Source organism: Macaca mulatta, chromosome 10 (genome assembly GCF_049350105.2).
Source record: "Macaca mulatta isolate MMU2019108-1 chromosome 10, T2T-MMU8v2.0, whole genome shotgun sequence".
In the NCBI taxonomy this organism is placed as follows: Eukaryota; Metazoa; Chordata; class Mammalia; order Primates; family Cercopithecidae; genus Macaca; species Macaca mulatta.
In genome coordinates, this window is record NC_133415.1 from 19,350,504 (window position 1) to 19,371,629 (window position 21,126).

General features: G+C 42.7%; 1 protein-coding gene across 1 annotated transcript; it reads left to right on the top strand.

Annotated features, from left to right (window-relative positions):
* The first annotated feature begins 765 nt into the window (after positions 1-765).
* Positions 766-20,285, top strand: C10H22orf42 (chromosome 10 C22orf42 homolog). Its single transcript, XM_028827768.2, has 18 exons — positions 766-834; positions 2,781-2,845; positions 3,157-3,184; positions 3,680-3,754; positions 5,381-5,445; positions 5,759-5,786; positions 6,279-6,353; positions 7,990-8,054; positions 8,530-8,557; positions 9,001-9,062; positions 9,550-9,577; positions 10,020-10,081; positions 10,495-10,522; positions 11,044-11,108; positions 11,946-11,973; positions 12,060-12,509; positions 17,447-18,020; positions 19,539-20,285. The coding sequence occupies exons 2-16, from the start codon at positions 2,831-2,833 to the stop codon at positions 12,143-12,145; spliced, it is 738 nt and encodes a 245-aa protein (XP_028683601.2). The 5' UTR covers positions 766-834; positions 2,781-2,830; the 3' UTR covers positions 12,146-12,509; positions 17,447-18,020; positions 19,539-20,285.
* The last annotated feature ends 841 nt before the right edge of the window (positions 20,286-21,126 follow it).

Sequence of the window (21,126 nt, forward strand, 5' to 3'; positions counted from 1 at the left end):
ATGAGGCCTGATTGACGATGGCAGTCAAAGGACGGCATCACTTACAAATTGTTTGGTAGTGAGTGTATTTCTCAGTAGCTACCTTTTCTCCCTGAAAAATAGTTTTGTATTTGCCAGCCAACAAGGACACTTGCTAAATATTCCCCAAATAAAACTCACTGCATTTTCCACAAGCATCCTCTATGCTTTCTTTCGGGGCCAGTTACCTGATACTGTTTTGTTTTTTTCTCTTATTGCAGAGAAAGTCGAATGCCCAGGCTAACCTCTGTACGTATTCTTTTTTTTTTTTTAACAGCTTTATTTAAACGTAGTTGACATGCAAAGCAATGTACCCATTTAAAGTAGGTGATTCAGCGTTTTTAGATCTACTAACATTCCCACATCTCAGAATAGGGAACTGAGGCACAGAGGGGTTCATTTCACTCTCCCAGGTATGTGCAGATTCTAAGTAGCATTTGATCCCAGGCCATTCTTGGTGACTTGGATCTGCTGCTTTTCTATATTGTCTCATCTAAATAAAGGTATCTCCCTGCACAAACAGTCCGTTTTAAGTGCAATGAACCTTGCAAAATCCTCCTAGAACCCAAATCTAATTCAGGTAGAGTTGAAAAGTCGACAGTAAAAACTGGGATCAAAAGTTTCATCTGGGAATAAGTTTTTACTAATTTCTCTGCTGTCCTCTGCCAGCAACAATGTCAAGCACTGTCTTTATTATAATACATTTCCTAGAATCTATAAGAAGTCTGCTCTACCTTGCAGGTTTGGCCGCCCGTCCCAAGCGCTGGACACCAAAACTATGGAGACGGAAAAAAATTTGGCCTGTAGGAAATAAAGGTAGTGTGGAAATTAAATCATTAAGTTCACTTAAGCAAATTATTCCAGTTTATTCATTCAGTGCCCCACATTAGAGAAACTCAGTAAATGCTGTGTCATGTTCTTCATTTATTTCATTTGTGCCAATTTATGCATTAAATCAATAGTGGGTGATACAACTACACAAGTAAAGTAACACTGACAACTTAGAGTTCAGTTCTTTTTTTTTAGTATTTTATTTTTTTGTGAAAAGGTCTCCTTTGTCGCCCAGGAATGCACTGGTGCAATCACAGCTCACTGCAATCTTGACCTCCCCAGGTTCAGGTGATCCTTCCACTCAGCCTCCCAAGTAGCTGGCCATAAATCACATGCCACTATAACAAGTTAATTATTGGCCGGGCGCGGTGGCTCAAGCCTGTAATCCCAGCACTTTGGGAGGCCGAGACAGGTGGATCACGAGGTCAGGAGATCGAGACCATCCTGGCTAACACAGTGAAACCCCGTCTCTACTAAAAATACAAAAAACTAGCCGGGCGAGGTGGCGGGTGCCTGTAGTCCCAGCTACTCAGGAGGCTGAGGCAGGAGAATGGCTTAAACCCGGGAGGCAGAGTTTGCAGTGAGCTGAGATCCGACCACTGCACTCCAGCCTGGGCGACAGAGCGAGACTCCGTCTCAAAAAAAAAAAAAAACAAGTTAATTATTATTTTATTATTATTATTATTATTATTGTAGAGAAGGGATTTCACCATTCTGCCCAGGCTGGGTTCACTTTTGACAGTAAAGGACATCTCAAATGTTTAGACATTTGCTTTCAGTTTGGTCAATTATGAATACAGCTATTAGAAACCTTCCTGTATCTTGTTTGGAAACATAATTTTTAAAATGTAACTGAGGAAATACTTCGGATTATGATTACTTGCTTGTATGGTAAGACTATATTTTTCTTTGTAAGAATTTTGGTAGAATTTACCAGTGAAATCATCTGAATATAGTGTTTTAGTTTTTTGAAAAGATATTAATCATTGATTGAATATCTAAAATTCTAAAATAAATATAGGCCTATTCAGATGATCTCTTTCTCCTGAGAAGACTTTTGGTCTTCTAAAATAGATTTTAAAAAGTAGCTCATTTCATCTACTGTATCCAATTGTGAGCACAGATGTGTTCAGAATATTCCTTTATTATTTACTAGTTTTTGATTTGACTCCTCTTAAACTAATATTATTAGTATACTGTGACTTCTTTCTTTCCTTTGTGGGTAGCCGTGGTAGAGGTTTATCAATGTTACTGATCTTTTCAAAGAACCGGCTTTTGGTTTTGTTGATTTTCTCTGGATTTCCTGTTTTCTATTCCATTGTATTCTGCAATCATTATTTATTTATCATCTGTTCTATGTTACACTGCTGTTTTTCTCTCATTGCCCAAGGTGAAGCTTCAATTATGAATTAAGATTTTTCTCATTATTGACACAGCATCCTGAATGTAACTCATTGAATGTAATCTCATTAAAATGCACACTTAATAATTAAAATGGTAAAGATGTGTGCTTTACTACAACTTGAACAATACAACAGGGTAGATGATAAACATGGTGGCAGGGTATGTAGATCCACAGAAGTTAAATGATCTTGTAACATTTCATAAAACTGGGGATTTGCCTGGACCTTCAAATGGGGAGGAGGTGTGATGAGATGCTGTCGCTGAACCATACAGTGCCTTTCTGTATTAAACTGTTCTGAAGGTGACTATTTCACATTGATGAGGTTGCCCTAGCTAGAAAGCCAAGGCTCTTTCAATTCTTTCTGCCCCTCTCCTCTGCCTGCCTTCGACACCAAGGAGAATGGTCCAGCAGCATCTCAGCCCATGCTTGTCAACCGCCCACTTGCATACACTCCATACACCCCAAAGTTCCTTGTGGGATTCCTCAGCAACACCAATGCACTGACCGTCACTCTGTGTTCTCCTAGATTCTGATGAACATCTTGAGGAATCTGCACAGAGCGGTGTGGAGGAGAACATGAGATCAGAACTTGTAAGACGTATTTCTTTCTCTGGAAGAGAAATTTATTTTGTTTTTTCTGGGGTCACTAGAGGTTATGACCAAATGAGGCCTGATTGACGATGGCAGTCAAAGGATGGCATCACTTACAAACTGTTTGGTAGTGAGTGTATTTCTCAGTAGCTACCTTTTCTCCCAGAAAAATAGTTTTGTATTTGCCAGCCAACATGGACACTTGCTAAATATTCCCCAAATAAAACTCACTGCATTTTCCACAAGCATCCTCTATGCTTTCTTTCGGGGCCAGTTACCTGATACTGTTTTGTTTTTTTCTCTTAATGCAGAGAAAGTCGAACGCCCAGGGTAACCTCTGTACGTATTCTTTTTTTTTTTTTTTTAACAGCTTTATTTAAACGTAGTTGACATGCAAAACAATGTACCCATTTAAAGTAGGTGATTCAGCGTTTTTAGATCTACTAACATTCCCACATCTCAGAATAGGGAACTGAGGCACAGAGGGGTTCATTTCACTCTCCCAGGTATGTGCAGATTCTAAGTAGCATTTGATCCCAGGCCATTCTTGGTGACTTGGATATGCGGCTTTTCTATATTGTCTCATCTAAATAAAGGTATCTCCCTGCACAAACAGTCCGTTTTAAGTGCAATGAACCTTGCAAAATCCTCCCAGAACCCAAATCTAATTCAGGTAGAGTTGAAAAGTCGACAGTAAAAACTGGGATCAAAAGTTTCATCTGGGAATAAGTTTTTACTAATTTCTCTGCTGTCTTCTGCCAGCAACAATGTCAAGCGCTGTCTTTATTATAATACATTTCCTAGAATCTATAAGAAGTCTGCTCTACCTTGCAGGTTTGGCCGCCCGTCCCAAGCGCTGGACACCAAAACTATGGAGATGGAACAAAATTTGGCCTGTAGGAAATAAAGGTAGTGTGGAAATTAAATCATTAAGTTCACTCAAGCAAATAATTCCAGTTTATTCATTCAGTGCCCCACATTAGAGAAACTCAGTAAATGCTGTGTCATGTTCTTCATTTATTTCATTTGTGCCAATTTATGCATTAAATCAATAGTGGGTGATACAACTACACAAGTAAAGTAACACTGACAACTTAGAGTTCAGTTCTTTTTTTTTAGTATTTTATTTTTTTGTAAAAAGGTCACCTTTTTCGCCCAGGAGTGCACTGGTGCGATCACAGCTCACTGCGATCTTGACCTCCCCAGGTTCAGGTGATCCTTCCACTCAGCCTCCCAAGTAGCTGGCCATAAGTCACATGCCACTTTATCAAGTTTATTATTATTATTATTATTATTGTAGAGAAGGGATTTCACCATTCTGCCCAGGCTGGATTCACTTTTGACAGTAAAGGACATCTCAAACGTTTAGACATTTGCTTTCAGTTTGGTCAATTATGAATACAGCTATTAGAAACCTTCCTGTGTCTTGTTTGGAAACATAATTTTTAAAATGTAACTGAGGAAATACTTCGGATTATGATTACTTGCTTGTATGGTAAGACTATATTTTTCTTTGTAAGAATTTTGGTAGAATTTACCAGTGAAATCATCTGAATATAGTGTTTTAGTTTTTTGAAAAGATATTAATCATTGATTGAATATCTAAAATTTTAAAATAAATATAGGCCTATTCAGATGATCTATTTCTCCTGAGAAGACTTTTGGTCTTCTAAAATAGATTTTATAAATTGGCTCATTTCATCTACTGTATCCAATTGTGAGCACAGATGTGTTCAGAATATTCCTTTATTATTTACTAGTTTTTGATTTGACTCCTCTTAAACTAATATTATTAGTATACTGTGACTTCTTTCTTTCCTTTGTGGGTAGCCGTGGTAGAAGTTTATCAATGTTACTGATCTTTTCAAAGAACCGGCTTTTGGTTTTGTTGATTTTCTCTGGATTTCCTGTTTTCTATTCCATTGTATTCTGCAATCATTATTTATTTATCATCTGTTCTATGTTACACTGCTGTTTTTCTCTCATTGCCCAAGGTGAAGCTTCAATTATGAATTAAGATTTTTCTCATTATTGACACAGCATCCTGAATGTAACTCATTGAATGTAATCTCATTAAAATGCACACTTAATAATTAAAATGGTAAAGATGTGTGCTTTACTACAATTTGAAAATACAACAGAGTAGATGATAAACGTAGTGGCAGGGTATATGTAGATCCACAGAAGTTAAATGATCTTGTAACGTTTCATAAAACTGGGGATTTGCCTGGACCTTCAAATGGAGAGGAGGTGTGATGAGATGCTGTCGCTGAACCATACAGTGCCTTTCTGTATTAAACTGTTCTGAAGGTGACTATTTCACATTGATGAGGTTGCCCTAGCTAGAAAGCCAAGGCTCTTTCCATCTTTCTGCCCCTCTCCTCTGCCTGCCTTCGACACCAAGGAGAATGGTCCAGCAGCATCTCAGCCCATGCTTGTCAACCGCCCACTTGCATACACTCCATACACCCCAAAGTTCCTTGTGGGATACCTCAGCAACACCAATGCACTGACCGTCACTCTGTGTTCTCCTAGATTCTGATGAACATCTTGAGGAATCTGCACAGAGCGGTGTGGAGGAGAACACGAGATCAGAACTTGTAAGACGTATTTCTTTCTCTGGAAGAGAAATTTATTTTGTTTTTTCTGGGGTCACTAGAGGTTATGACCAAATGAGGCCTGATTGACGATGGCAGTCAAAGGATGGCATCACTTACAAACTGTTTGGTAGTGAGTGTATTTCTCAGTAGCTACCTTTTCTCCAGGAAAAATAGTTTTGTATTTGCCAGCCAACATGGACACTTGCTAAATATTCCCAAAAAAAAAAACCCACTGCATTTTCCACAAGCATCCTCTATGCTTTCTTTCGGGGCCAGTTACCTGATACTGTTTTGTTTTTTTCTCTTATTGCAGAGAAAGTCGAACGCCCAGGGTAACCTCTGTACGTATTCTTTTTTTTTTTTTTTTTAACAGCTTTATTTAAACGTAGTTGACATGCAAAACAATGTACCCATTTAAAGTAGGTGATTCAGCGTTTTTAGATCTACTAACATTCCCACATCTCAGAATAGGGAACTGAGGCACAGAGGGGTTCATTTCACTCTCCCAGGTATGTGCAGATTCTAAGTAGCATTTGATCCCAGGCCATTCTTGGTGACTTGGATCTGCTGCTTTTCTATATTGTCTCATCTAAATAAAGGTATCTCCCTGCACAAACAGTCCGTTTTAAGTGCAATGAACCTTGCAAAATTCTCCCAGAACCCAAATCTAATGTAGAGTTGAAAAGCCGACGGTAAAAACTGGGATCAAAAGTTTCATCTGGGAATAAGTTTTTACTAATTTCTCTGCTGTCCTCTGCCAGCAACAATGTCAAGCGCTGTCTTTATTATAATACATTTCCTAGAATCTATAAGAAGTCTGCTCTACCTTGCAGGTTTGGCCGCCCGTCCCAAGCGCTGGACACCAAAAATATGGAGATGGAACAAAATTTGGCGTTTCGGAAATAAAGGTAGTGTGGAAATTAAATCATTAAGTTCACTTAAGCAAATAATTCCAGTTTATTCATTCAGTGCCCCATATTAGAGAAACTCAGTAAATGCTGTGTTATGTTCTTCATTTACTTCCTTTGTGCCAATTTATGCATTAAATCAATGATGGGTGACACAATTACACAAGTAAAGTAACATTGACAACTTAGAGTTCAGTTCTTTCTTTCAGTATTTTATTTTTTTGTGAAAAGGTCTCCTTTGTCGCCCAGGAGTGCACTGGTGCGATCACAGCTCACTGCGATCTTGACCTCCCCAGGTTCAGGTGATCCTTCCACTCAGCCTCCCAAGTAGCTGGCCATAAGTCACATGCCACTTTATCAAGTTTATTATTATTATTATTATTATTGTTATTGTAGAGAAGGGATTTCACCATTCTGCCCAGGCTGGGTTCACTTTTGACAGTAAAGGACATCTCAAATGTTTAGACATTTGCTTTCAGTTTGGTCAATTATGAATACAGCTATTAGAAACCTTCCTGTGTCTTGTTTGGAAACATAATTTTTAAAATGTAACTGAGGAAATACTTCGGATTATGATTACTTGCTTGTATGGTAAGACTATATTTTTCTTTGTAAGAATTTTGGTAGAATTTACCAGTGAAATCATCTGAATATAGTGTTTTAGTTTTTTGAAAAGATATTAATCATTGATTGAATATCTAAAATTCTAAAATAAATATAGGCCTATTCAGATGATCTATTTCTCCTGAGAAGACTTTTGGTCTTCTAAAATAGATTTTATAAATTTGCTCATTTCATCTACTGTATCCAATTGTGAGCACAGATGTGTTCAGAATATTCCTTTATTATTTACTAGTTTTTGATTTGACTCCTCTTAAACTAATATTATTAGTATATTGTGACTTCTTTCTTTCCTTTGTGGGTAGCCGTGGTAGAGGTTTATCAATGTTACTGATCTTTTCAAAGAACTGGCTTTTGGTTTTGTTGATTTTCTCTGGATTTCCTGTTTTCTATTCCATTGTATTCTGCAATCATTATTTATTTATCATCTGTTCTATGTTACACTGCTGTTTTTCTCTCATTGCCTAAGGTGAAGCTTAGATTATAATTTATGAATTGATTTTTCTGATTATTGACACAGTATCCTGAATGTAACTCATTGAATGTAATCTCATTAAAATGCACACTTAATAATTAAAATTATAAAGATGTATGGTTTAGTACAACTTGAAAAATACAACAGAGTAGATGATAAACATAGTGGCAGGGTATGTAGATCCACAGAAGTTAAATGATCTTGTAACATTTCATAAAACTGGGGATTTGCCTGGACCTTCAAATGGGGAGGAGGTGTGACGAGATGCTGTCGCTGAACCGTACAGTGCCTTTCTGTATTAAACTGTTCTGAAGGTGACTATTTCACATTGATGAGGTTGCCCTAGCTAGAAAGCCAAGGCTCTTTCAATTCTTTCTGCCCCTCTCCTCTGCCTGCCTTCGACACCAAGGAGAATGGTCCAGCAGCATCTCAGCCCATGCTTGTCAACCGCCCACTTGCATACACTCCATACACCCCAGGGTTCCTTGTGGGATTCCTCAGCAACACCAATGCACTGACCATCACTCTGTGTTCTCCTAGGATCTGTTGAACATCTGCAGGCGTTCCCACATGGCGGTGTGGAGGAGAATACGGGATCAGAACTTGTAAGACGTATTTCTTTCTCTGGAAGAGAAATTGTTTTTGTTTTTTTCTGGGGCTTCTAGACTATCAAGTGAATATCATATTTGACTGCCATCATGAATCAGGCCTCAGTTGGTCGTGGACTTTAGCGACCAGTCACTGGAGGTTATGACCAACTGAGGCCTGATTGATGATGGCAGTCAAAGGATGGCACCACTTACAAACTGTCTGGTAGTGAGTATGTTTCTCAGTAGCAACCTTTTCCTCTTGAAAAATAATTTTGTATTTGTCAGCCAACATGGACACTTGCTATATATAACCAAAAAAACCCCCCGGCATTTTCCACAAGCATTCTCTATGCTTTATTTGGGGGCCAGTGACTTGATCAGTGCTTAACGTCCGGTTTTTTATTTCAGCAAGTGAATAAAAGGCCTTTGCCAACAGAACCCAGCATCATCTGATCCTCATGGTGTTTCTTTTTCTTTTCTCTTTTTGCAGGATTTATCTACAGCTGAGTATGACAACCGTACGTATTTAAAAAAAAAAAAAAACAACTTTGTTTAGATGTAGTTGACATGCAAAACAATTCACCCATTTAAAGTAGGTGATTCAGCGTTTTTACTATATTTACACGATTGTGCAACCATTGTTACAATCTCATCTTAGAACCTCTTTATTACCCCTCAAAGAAATCCCACTAGTAGTCACTCCTCTGCTTTCCCAACCCTTAAGGTGACTATTTCACATTGATGAGGTTGTCCTAGCTAGAAAGCCTAGGATCTTTCATTTCTTACTGCCCCTCTCCTTTGCCTGCCTTCGACACCAAGGAGAATGGTCCAGCAGCAGCTCAGTCCATGCTTGTCAACCACCCTCCTCCATACACTGCAGTCCTGGTCCACAGCCCCCAAGGCTCCTTGTGGGATTCCTCAGCAACACCAATGCACTGACTGTCACTCTGTATTCTCCTAGGTCCTGTTGAAGAGCTGCAGGAGCCTGCCCATGGCAGCGTGGAGGATATGAAATCAGAACTTGTAAGACGTATTTCTTTCTCTGGAAGAGAAATGTTTTTTTGTTTTGGTTTTTGTTTTTTCTGTGGCTTCTAGACTATCAAATGAATATCATTTTTGACTGCCATCATGGATCAGGCCTCAGTTGGTCATGGAGTCTAGCGACCAGTCACTGGAGTTTATGACCAACTGAGGCCTAACTGACCATGGCAGTCGAAGGATGGCACCACTTACAAACTGTCTGGTAGTGAGTATGTTTCTCAGTAGCAACCTTTTCTCCTTGAAAGATAATTTTGTATTTGCCAGCCAACATGGACACTTGCTATATATTCCCAAAAAACCCCCACGGCATTTTCCACAAGCATTCTCTATGCTTTATTTGGGGGCCAGTGACTTGATCACTGCTTGACGTCCGGTTTTTTATTTCAGCAAGTGAATAAAAGGCCTTTGCCAACAGAACCCAGCATCATCTGATCCTCATGGTGTTTCTTTTTCTTTTCTCTTTTTGCAGGAATTATCTACAGCTGAGTATGACGACCGTACGTATTTAAAAACAAAAAACCAGCTTTGTTTAGATGTAGTTGACATGCAAAATAATTCACCCATTTAAAGTAGGTGATTCAGCGTTTTTACTATATTTACACAGTTGTGCAACTATTGTTATAATCTCATCTTAGAACCTCTTTATTACCCCTCAAAGAAACCCCACTAGTAGTCACTCCTCTGTCTTTCCCAACTCTTAAGATGACTATTTCACATTGATGAGGTTGCCCTAGCTAGAAAGCCTAGGATCTTTCATTTCTTACTGCCCCTCTCCTTTGCCTGCCTTCGACACCAAGGAGAATGGTCCAGCAGCAGCTCAGTCCATGCTTGTCAACCACCCCCCTCCATACACTCCAGCCCTGGTCCACATCCCCCAAGGCTCCTTGTGGGATTCCTCAGCAACACCAATGCACTGACCGTCACTCTGTGTTCTCCTAGTTTCTGATGAAGATCTGCAGGAGCCTGCATATGGCGGCGTGGAGGATATGAAATCAGAACTTGTAAGACGTATTTCTTTCTCTGGAGGAGAAATGTTTTTTTTGTTTTGTTTTTTGTTTTTTCTGGGGCTTCTAGACTATCAAGTGAATATTATTTTTGACTGCCATCATGGATCAGGCTTCAGTTGGTCATGGACTCTAGTGACTGGTCACTAGAGGTTATGACCAACTGAGGCCTGATCGACGATGGCAGTCAAAGGACCGCATCACTTACAAACTGTTTGGTAGTGAGTGTCTTTCTCAGTAGCAACTTTTCTCCCTGAGAAATAGTTTTGTATTTGCCAGCCAACATGGACACTTGCTAAATATTTCAAAAAAAAAACCTATTGCGTTTTCCACAAGCATCCTCTATGCTTTCTTTCGGGGCCAGTGACCTGATTACTGTTTTGTTTTTTTTTTTTTTTCTCTTATTGCAGAGCACTTCGAAAACCCAGTCTCAACTCTGTACGTATTCTTTTTTTTTTTAACAGCTTTATTTAAACGTAGTTGACATGCAAAACAATTTACTCATTTAAATTAGGTGATTCAGCGTTTCTACTATATTTACACGGTTGTGCAACCATTGTTACAATCTCATCTGAGAACCTCTTTATTCCCCCTCAAAGAAACCCCACTAGTAGTCACCTCTCTGTCTTTCCCAACTCCCACACCCCTGGATGTAGGCAGCCTCGAATCTACTTCCTGTTTCTATAGTACAGTGGCTTTCTGTATTAACCGGTTCTTAAGGTGACTATTTCACATTGATGAGGTTGCCCTAGGTAGAAAGCCAAGGCTCTTTCATTTCTTTCTGCCCCTCTCCTTTGCCTTCCTTCAACACCAAGGAGAATGGTCCAGCAGCAGCAGCTCAGTCCATGTTAGTCAACGGCCCACCTCCATACACTCCAGCCCCAGTCCACAGCCCCCAAGGCTCCTTGTGAGATTCCTCAGCAGCACCAATGCACTGACTGTCACTCTATCTTCCCTAGATTTGGTCGAAGATCTCAGTGAGGGTCCATCTGGTGGTCTTGAAGATCTCATGACATCGGAGATGGTAAGATGCATTTCTTTGTCTGAAGAAATGTTTCTCCTGGTTCCTCTTGCCTTATTAATGAAATGAAGATACAAAAATCTGACCAAGTACATTATAGAAGACAAATGCAATTTTTTTGTTGGCTGGAATATCAAGGGAATACCATATTTGATGGCTGTCGTCCATCAGGTCTTAGTTGATCATGGACTCTAGTGACTGGTCACTGGAGTTTATGACCAACTGAGTCCTGTTGGATGATGGTGGTCAAAAATGACAGCATCACTTACAAACTATCTTGTAGTGAGCATATTTCTCAGTAGCAACTTTTGCTTCTTGAAAAATATTTTGTATTTGCCAGCCAACATGGACTTGCTAAATATTCCATGAAAACCCATTGCCTTTTCCACAAGCATCGTCTATGCTTCCTTCACGGGGCCAGTGACTTGATCACTGTTTGACATGTTGTTTTGTAATGTCACCAAGTGAATAAAAGATCTGTGCTGGCCGGGCGTGGTGGCTCACGCCTGCAATCCCAGCACTTTGGGAGGCTGAGGCAGGCGGATCACGAGATCAGGAGATTGAGACCATCCTGGCTAACACGGTGAAACCCTGTCTCTACTAAAAATACAAAAAATTAGCTAGGTGTGGTGGCGGGCACCTGTAGTCCCAGCTACTCGGGAGGCTGAGGCAGGAGAATGGCATGAACCCGGGACGTGGAGCTTGCAGTGAGCCAAGAGCGCGCCACTGCACTCCAGCCTGGGCGACAGAGCGAGACTCCGTCAAAAAAAATAAAAGATCTGTGCCAACAGGACTCCATGTGATCTGATCCTCATAGTGTTTTCCTTTCTCCTATTGCAGGCAAAGGAGAGACGCCAAGCTTACCTCTGTAAGTGTGTGTGTGTGTGTGTGTGTGTGTGTGTGTGTGTGTATTTTGTTTTTTATTTGAGACGAAGCCTTGTTCTTTTCCCCTAGGCTGGGCTGAGATGGCAGAATCTCGGCTCAAGAAATCCCCCAGCTCCCAGGTTCGAGGACTTCTCCGGCTTCCGCGTCCCAAGTAGCTGGGATCAGGGACGCCTGCCACCACCCCCAGCTACCATCATTTTATGAATGCATATTTCCATCTGGGTGAAAAAAAACATCGCAAACCCCTTTCTCTTCCTACTGAGCACCTGTGAACAGTGACCTGCAGTTTGTGGCTGTAGCCAGTCCTCAGGGAGCCTGGTGTTCTTACATTTCATTCTGAGGCTCACATTCTCAGTCACCCTGCAGGAGAACACCCGCCCCATCCTGGGTCATTACAGGGTGTGCCCATCCATCTGCTGCATCTGAGGAGCTGGGTCCAGCTTCTACGGTGAATCCATATATTTCTGTGTTTCCTGGATAAGGAAGAGGAAAGGAGCTGAGCTGGGGGAGGAAGAAGAGGTAATATTAACTGACTCCTTATTTTGTACCAGGCACTGTACTAGTTACATATCCTTTTATCTCATGTAATTCTTACCAAACAGTAAGGGGGTTGGGAGTGATAGGGACAATACTGTTACCTCCATTTTAGGGTGAGAAAATGAAGGCTCAGAAAGGTTAAATAACTTGCCCAAGGTCACTCAGTTGCTAAGAGCCAGGTTATGAAACAGAAGCTTTATATTAGATGGGTTCAAATTTATTTTCAATTTCCCTGCTCCATTCTGAATATGCATTGGCATTTACCCTTGGGCTATGTAGGACAAGTGCTTTGTCACCAAAACACCTATTGTGAACTCTTTCTGCCCTAGTATGATTCATGCATTTTATCTTCTTCAAACTAAAAACCTTTAAGAGTCAGGAACCTGCCATGCAGACTCTCAACTTAAACCTCAGCCACTTTTACCCTAAAATTCAGACTTGTGTAGACATCTCTAGAAGACTTGGTGGACTAATCTTTAAGAGTTCGTTTGCATGAGGGAGGAAGGGGAGCCCAAATTTGGACAAAGTCCGTTTCTGAGAGTTCCTCCAGCCCAGTCTGAGTGGTAGAAATCAGGAACTGAAAATAAATCTGAAAGTTGTTTGAAATCATGGTAAGACATGGGGAACATAATATACTGGGGGCTTGTGTTATAAATGAGGCTATTTTTCTATTTTTAGTATTTTGTATTTTTAGTAGAGATGGAGTTTCACCATGTTGGCCAGGCTGGTCTCGAGCTCCTGATCTCAAGTGATCCCCCCCACCTCAGCCTCCAAAAGTGCTGGGATTACAGGCGTGAGCTACCGCGCCCAGCCCACTGTAAGTGTGTATATATATGGGCTTAGAGGCGTGAGCTACCGCGCCCAGCCCACTGTAAGTGTGTATATATATAATAGAAATAGAATACATATGGCTGGGCACGGTGGCTCACGCCTGTAATCCCAGCACTTTGGGAGGCCGAGGCGGGTGGATCACGAGGTCAGGAGATTGAGACCATCCTAGCTAACACAGTGAAACTCCGTTTCTACTAAAAATACAAAAAATTAGCCGGGCGTGGTGGCGGGCGCCTGTGGTCCCAGCTACTCCAGAAGCTTAGGCAGGAGAAAGGTGTGAACCCAGGAGGCAGAGCTTGCAGTGAGCCAAGATCGCGTCACTGCACTCCAGCCTGGGAGACAGAAGGAGACTCTGTCTCAAAAAATATATTTATATATAATATAGTATATAACATTATATATGCTATATAATATATTGTATATATACTATATAATATAAATGTATAATATATATAACATATAATACAAATATATAATATATATTATATTATATATAATATAAACACATTTCTGGCCCAGAAATGTGTTTCAACTAGACGTAGCCCCCCAGTTCTTGGCCAGGGCAGTGACAGCGCTCCCGAGTAGCAGGGGAGGTGGGGAGAGACATGAGATCCAGCACAGGGTGAGCTCAGCAAAGGGGTGGGGACTGACCCTAGAGTTCAGGTCATCCTCGCAACTCTTCTGTGGAATCCGCAACACCTCAGTTTCCACTTATTTTGGAGGTAGTTTAACATCGTCAGTATCACGCTCGGAGTCTTCCCGCAGATGGAAGAGGAACCCTGGCCATGGGTGTTTACTGCCAGGGCAGTGACTGTCTCTTCCTCGTTTGTCCTTATCCCAGAGCTCAGTCCTGGGGGAGACATGTTAGGCCCCATGGATGTTTTAATGAACACACCCCCTAGGATGAGCTCTAGGTCGCCCCCAGGCTGGGATCTAGTGCAGGTGTGGAAGGGTTTTCTTCTCAGCCTGTTGAGCCCCACACTCATCCTGGAGCCTGCCCAGCTTCTGAGTCAGGGTCGCTGGAGATGAGGGTGAGCTCCTGAGGACGGCGAGATGCCCCTACCCCTCTGCTCCTGCTGCTCTGATCTTGTCTCAACAGGGCGTGCAGAGCCATGCTCGTCCACTGGGAGCAAGAGCGCCCCCTGCTGGAATCCATCTGGACCTGGAGATTGTCCTCATGATCATATCCCCAGCCCCACAGAGTGACTGACCCTTGTGCAGATGCCCAGGAAGTAACCTTAAATGTAGGCTAGAATCAGAGCAGCAAATGATTCTGCAAAAAAACAAACAAACAAACGAAAAACTCCAGGATAAGGGAGTCGTATCTTCCTCATGTCTGGATCTCTGGAGCTGTCCCGTCTAGTGTGGTTCTCAGTCATATATGTGCCTCTTCATGGTTAAATAAATTTAAATATATACAATTAAAAATTCAGAACCTCATCACAACAGCCACCATGCAATGGCCCAGCAGCCACATGTTTATACAGCTCGACTTTTCCTTCTTTCTACCCTTTGATGAGAACATGATCTTCAGGCTGGCGCTGGTTTACCGGAAATTCTAGGGGTGGTACATGTGCTAAAAGACTTTTAGTTTTGAGGGAAAGGAAAGTGAAAGATCAAATCAAGTATATAATTTTTAAGAAATGGACCTTTTGTTTTAAACGTGGAGACATCAGCAGTGAACTTTATAGTCCTTGGTGCCTTCTTACCGAGAAATTTCCTTTAGCATCTATTTTTGTTAGTTTTTAAGACCAAAGAAATCCAAACACCATTTTATATTTGACAATGCTTCCCGTATGTTTATACCAGATAAGCTAGATTTCACCTTTATATTAGTGTTATTAATGTTCCACTTAGTTTTAATAAAACTTAGTAAACATATTTATTCAATTTTTAATGTCTGACCATAAGATAAGATTTTTATAGACTTTTTTAACCTTTTATAATTTTTGTCAAAGAGCAGGCTAGTGCTTTCAGAAACACCCGTTGTATTTTTCTTTTAATGTCCAGTTCACAGAAAAACTGGATGATACCCCTTTAACTGTAGCCAATATGTTTACACACAGAATTTTCCTTACAATTAATGTTTCAAAACTTGCTTAAACCTTCAAAACAATTTTTAACCTTTTAATGTAAGTAAAAATAAACATTCTTATGCCTCCTTATAATCCTTTTACCAAAGGCATATGTTACTTTCCTTATACACTTTGCACATAAACTGTTTCTTCAATAGTTTTACATTCAGGAGGATTAATTAATTTAAATTATACATCATTTCTTTCATAAATTTTTCTGACACTTTTTTTATGACTTTCACAGACAATTCTTCGACATGCCTCATATAACATATGGAAAACAGAATTTTCCATATAACATTCCTTTTTATATAAACTCTGCCCCCCCTTTGTTGTTGTTGTTGTTGTTGTTGTTGTTTTCAAAGATGATAACCATTCTTTTGCAAAGCAGACTTCCTTCATATCTGTGGACTAGACTGTCTAAGGCCACAGATTAGAAGTTACTATAATACATGTTACATTGTTAACTTTTAGCAAACTTTACTTTTGTTGAAAACTTTTAAGTGTGGGATTTCAATTATCCTTTGTATTAACAAGACTTTGTTTAGTCCAAATTAACTTAGAATTAGTGTAGATGGCTTTATTCTGTAAGTACTTTAAGGCTTGGCTAAGTGCAAACAGCTCACAGATTTGAGCAGACCAATTATTGGGCAATTTTTCTAACTCTGCTTCTACAAGAGTTTCACTGAATTACAGAATACCCATTGTGGGTTTTTTTTCCTCAGTCACCTGGGAGAAACTATCAATCATCCTGTCCTGAAGGGAGTTCTTCCTAAGTCTGGTCGGACCTTTGTATGGCAATTAAGATTTAAATCCCCCGTTAGGAAATCTGCTGGGTTAAGAGCATTTTCAGGGGTTTATGTTAAATCATCTTTTTCTAACAGAATAGCCCTATACTTGAAGATTTTTGAGTTAGTAAGCTACCTTTTTTCTTTTTTTTCTTTTCTTTTTTTTTCTTTTTAACTTAGGATACTTCTTAACTGGTGAGGTGTGCTCACAATTAGGTTTCCTCTAAATTTATTTTTCTACTTTCTTCTGTTAGCAAAGCAGTTGCCGCTACAGACTGAATGCATTTGAACCATCTGTGGGATACTGGGTTCAAGGAATTCACACCAAATCAGAATCAAAACCAAAACCAAAGTGCCGATAAAGGCACGCCATGGGTGATCAGGCCAAACGTCAACCGAAATGGAGTGGGCAAGTTCCCAAGACTGGTCCTGTCAAGCAATTCAAACCAAGTCAAAATCAAAACCCAAATCAGGCCGGGCGTGGTGGCTCAAGCCTGTAATCCCAGCACTTTGGGAGGCCGAGACGGGCAGATCACAAGGTCAGGAGATCGAGACCATCCTGGCTAACACAGTGAAACCCCGTCTCTACTAAACAAATACCAAAAAAACTAGCCGGGCGTGGTGGCGGGCGCCTGTAGTCCCAGCTACTCGGGAGGCTGAGGCAGGAGAATGGCGTAAACCCGGGAGGTGGAGCTGGCAGTGAGCTAAGATCCGGCCACTGCATTCCAGCCTGGGTGACAAAGTGAGATCCGTCTCAAAAAAAAAGAAAAAAAAGACTTATAACCATTTCTTTTTAAAAATCAGTTAAGGGCCGGGCACGGTGGCTCAAGCCTGTAATCCCAGCACTTTGGGAGGCCGAGACGGGCGGATCACGAGGTCAGGAGATCGAGACCATCCTGGCGAACCCAGTGAAACCCCGTCTCTACTAAAAAAACACAAAAAACTAGCCGGGCGAGGTGGCGGGCGCCTGTAGTCCCAGCTACTCGGGAGGCTGAGGCAGGAGAATGGTGTGAACCCGGGAGGCGGAGCTTGCAGTGAGCTGAGATCTGGCCACTGCACTCCAGCCTGGGCAACAGAGCGAGACTCCGTCTCAAAAAAAAACAAAAACAAAAACCAAAAAAAAAAAACCCAAAAGTGCCGATAAAGGCATGCTATGGGTGATCGGGCCACGCTTCCACTCAAATGGAGTGGGCAAGTTCCCAAGACCGGTCCTACTGTATTCCAGATATCCGGACTCCAAGAGCCGGTTCCTTCCCGGTGTTCAACCAGTGTGTTGATTCTCCGCGGGGGCCTGCAGTGCACTGCTCTGACGAGGCATTCCACCAGGGCAAATGCCTGCCCAGGAGCATGCTCAGGATCCACGTAGCTCAAGCTGGCCGGAGTCCCCTGCAGGGATGCTCCACAGGACAGGCCTAAGCCGCCTAAGGGGCTGCCTTACTGCCCGGTCAGGGAACCAAGAAATGTAGCAGGATGAGTGACAGACAAAAGTCTTCAGGCACCAGGTTAAAGAAGGAAGAGGCTTTATTCAGCCAGGAGGTCAACAGTCTTGCGTCTCAAGAACAGAACTGAGCTCTCCAAAGACTTCATTCGGCCAGGAGCATCGATAGACTTGCATCTCAAGAACAGAACCGAGCTCTCCAAAGACTTCATTCGGCCAGGAGCGTCGATAGACTTGCGTCTCAAGAACAGAACCGAGCTCCCTGAAGAAAGAGTTCCTGGCCCTTTTAAGGGCTTACAACTCTAAGGCGTCCACGTGACAGGGTCGTGATAGGCTGAGCAAGCTTGGGGTACATGACCAGGTGGGTACGTGATCTACAGATAGCACAAGTGATTAGGGTGGGGGTTAATCTTTAGCCCACAGGCCTGGCCAATGGCCCCGATCAGTCTGTTATTTTTCAGTTTTTACTTCCTCCTTTTCTTTGGAGAGAGGAGACAGTAAGAGGAATGGCCTCTGTCCTCATTCTGGGCCATCTTTCTCCTGCTTCATGCCTGAAGTTACCCATTAACCCCAAGTGGACCGGTTCCTTGAAGTGGGAAGCGGCATTTAGAGATCACACTCGGGCTGCTACTCGCACAGCCCTTTTAAGTCAGACACCCCAAACACACCCAAAATGGACACGAGACCCGGAGAGGGCGATAGGAGCTTGCTTCCAACTTCTCCCTGGAGGTTGAGGCTGGACTTTCTTACACCTGGCGAGACCCATCCCAAACTAAGACACCACCAGGGAGGATGGAAGGGCGACCCCTGGAGCTGTGTTGTGGTCAGATTGGACCTTCCCATGGCTGCTGAGACTCTGGAACAAGCTGTCCCTTCTCTGGGGCACTGGGGACACCTGAGGATGCCTCCCTGCTCTTACTTTGTGGTCACAGCAAGAGATCAGGGTTACAACTACCCTGTAGTGTAGAGAATTCCTGTCCCTTTCCATGTCACTTCCCTCCTTAGGGAAGCAAACGCCCTCCCAGGAGCCCATTCCCATTCCTGGGCCACAGTTAAAGGGAAAACCTGATCCAGACACGAACTTCCTTGGGCCTCCGCATTTCCAGATGTCCTGTCATTGCGTGTGTGGGGCTGACTGTCTCATCTCAGCTTGAGAAGGGCAGGCAGGGGTGTGGACACTCTGCTGAGCAAATGCCCGCCGGAGTCAGTGGTTCCGATTTCCTGAATCACAGTGGCAGGTGGGGGCTGGGGAGGGGGGCACAGGGAGTTCTAGGGAGTAGTTTTTGTATGAGCCTGTGTCACAGTGTTTGATATTTAGCAGAGACCCATCTGACCATCCTAAAGAAAGGTGCAACAGAAACTCACTTCACAGGGCCTTCATGATAACTGAATGAGACAACATACTTAAGTATCTGGTCCTTGATATCTGAGAGATACTGAGTAATGAAAATGATCCTTTCTCCCTCTCTGATACTTAACGTGGCCCCTTACCTTGGGCTGCTGGTTCTGGAGGGTCGCAGGGAAGCAGGATGGTTCACGCTGCTTTCACCACAAGCTCTGGCACCCAGTAAGAACCAGCACGGCATGCATGGAGCACACACCATACACCAGGCTTGGTGCTAAGAACCTTACATACTTGATCTCATTTAACTGCCCTTAGAAGTCAGGGGATGATCCCCATTTCACAGAATACTGAGGTTCATAAATGTCAAATAACCTGCCTGGAGGAGCCAGGTCCGAGAACAAGGTCCGTGCTCATAGCCACGTGGTACCCGTGGTCCCAGAGTTACAGGCCTTCTGAAGACGTGAAATTTGGTTAGAGATCAATTTTCTGTCTCTGGAATCATCATATCCCCTCTCAATTCTTATGTGTTTACAGGCAAGGACGTGTCAACGTAGAGACCTAGGAGGACAAAGTGAACTTCCTGAGCCCCAACAGGCAGGAGTCCTGCCAAAGCCAAAATGTATCACCTTGGAAGATGATGCCCCAGGAAGAATGGGGAGGAGGGAGGAGGAAAAACCGCTGATGAGGCTGACTCACTCTTTGGGGCCCGTCGTATCAGCAAAGCCAGCTCTTTTGAGATGGAGGAACAAAGATGTTTCTCCTCTGTGAGGAGGTGACAGTGGTGTTCTGGGTGAAGTAGAGCAGCTTTGTCCTGGAAGGAATCTGACTTGGAAGGAGGCCCAGTTGTCCAGCAGGCGCCTGCTCCCTTTCTGCTCTGGCTTCCAAAGGGCTCTCTGCAGAGCTCCTTCCCAGAGCTGCTGGCAGGAGGTCCTTGCTGGAGGGCAATCCATGGGGACGTCTGGAGCAGTGGGAGCCTATGTTGGGACCCGGACGGCAGCTGCTTCACCTCAGCACCCGGACTATGAGGCACAAGGCTGGGCACCACGAGCCCGTGAGTGAAAGCAGCCTGGATTTGGATTTCAGAAGAACTGGGCTTGAGTCCTAGTTCTGCCACAAACCATGTGACTCTTAGGCAGTCACTTTATGTTTTTATTTCCTTGGCAGTAAAACTGTCATTACCTACAATATGGGAATTGTAAGGAACTACTGAGAAAACAAATCTCAAAATGTTCTGTGCAGACTCTCAAATACTGTGCAAATATTAAACTGTTGTAAAATCCAGTCTCTGCCTTTGAGATTTTACAATCTGGTGAGCAGGTAAACACAAGCACACATAACAAGACAACAGTCTCCATTTAATGCTGGGTGATGGGAACAGAAAGCAAATGCTTTGAGTTTGGGATAGTGGGCTGGGGTGATGAGGGAAGGCAGGAACGTGGGGAAGGCAGACCGTGATTTTTTTTTTTTTTTTTTTTTTTTGAGAGGGAGTCTTGCTCTGTTGCCCAGGTTGGGGTGCGGTGGCGTGATCTCGCCTCACTGCAACCTCTGCCTCCCGGGTTCCAGCAATTCTCTGTCTCAGCCTCCTGAGCAGCTGAAATTACATGTGCCTGCCACCACGCCCGGCTTATTTTTGTATTTTTAGTAGAGATGGGGTTTCACCATCTTGGCCAGGTGGTCTTGAACTCCTGACCTCATGATCCACCCGCCTCGGCCTCCCAAAGTGCTAGGATTACACGTGTGAGCCACCGTGCCTGGCCTTGAATGGGTTTTTAAAGATTTGGGCAGACAAGCTGGGTCACTGGGTGCTCCCACAGAGGAAGCATGAGCCAAGGTGCAGCAGCCATTCTACACACAACCTGCTTTAGCCATCAGGTGCAACAGAGGCTGCACACCGGTGACACATTAGGAGAAATCCAATCTGCACGTGTGTTTTATTCACACCGCACAGTGTTTACTATCATCTGGCCACTTAAGACAGGGATATTTAAAATGAAAAATACAGATTTCCCTTTTTTTTTTTGAGACAGAGTCTCGCTCTGTCACCCAGGCTGGAGTGCAGAGGTGCAATCTCGGCTCACTGCAACATCCGACTCCCAGGTTCAAGCAATTCTCCTGCCTCAGT

Excerpts from the sequence above, each read along its gene's own strand:
- C10H22orf42 (XM_028827768.2), top strand. Across the intron at positions 5,446-5,758 it reads AGAACACGAGATCAGAACTT|AGAAAGTCGAACGCCCAGGG; the intron begins GTAAGACGTATT and ends CTCTTATTGCAG. Across the intron at positions 6,354-7,989 it reads TTGGCGTTTCGGAAATAAAG|GATCTGTTGAACATCTGCAG; the intron begins GTAGTGTGGAAA and ends GTGTTCTCCTAG.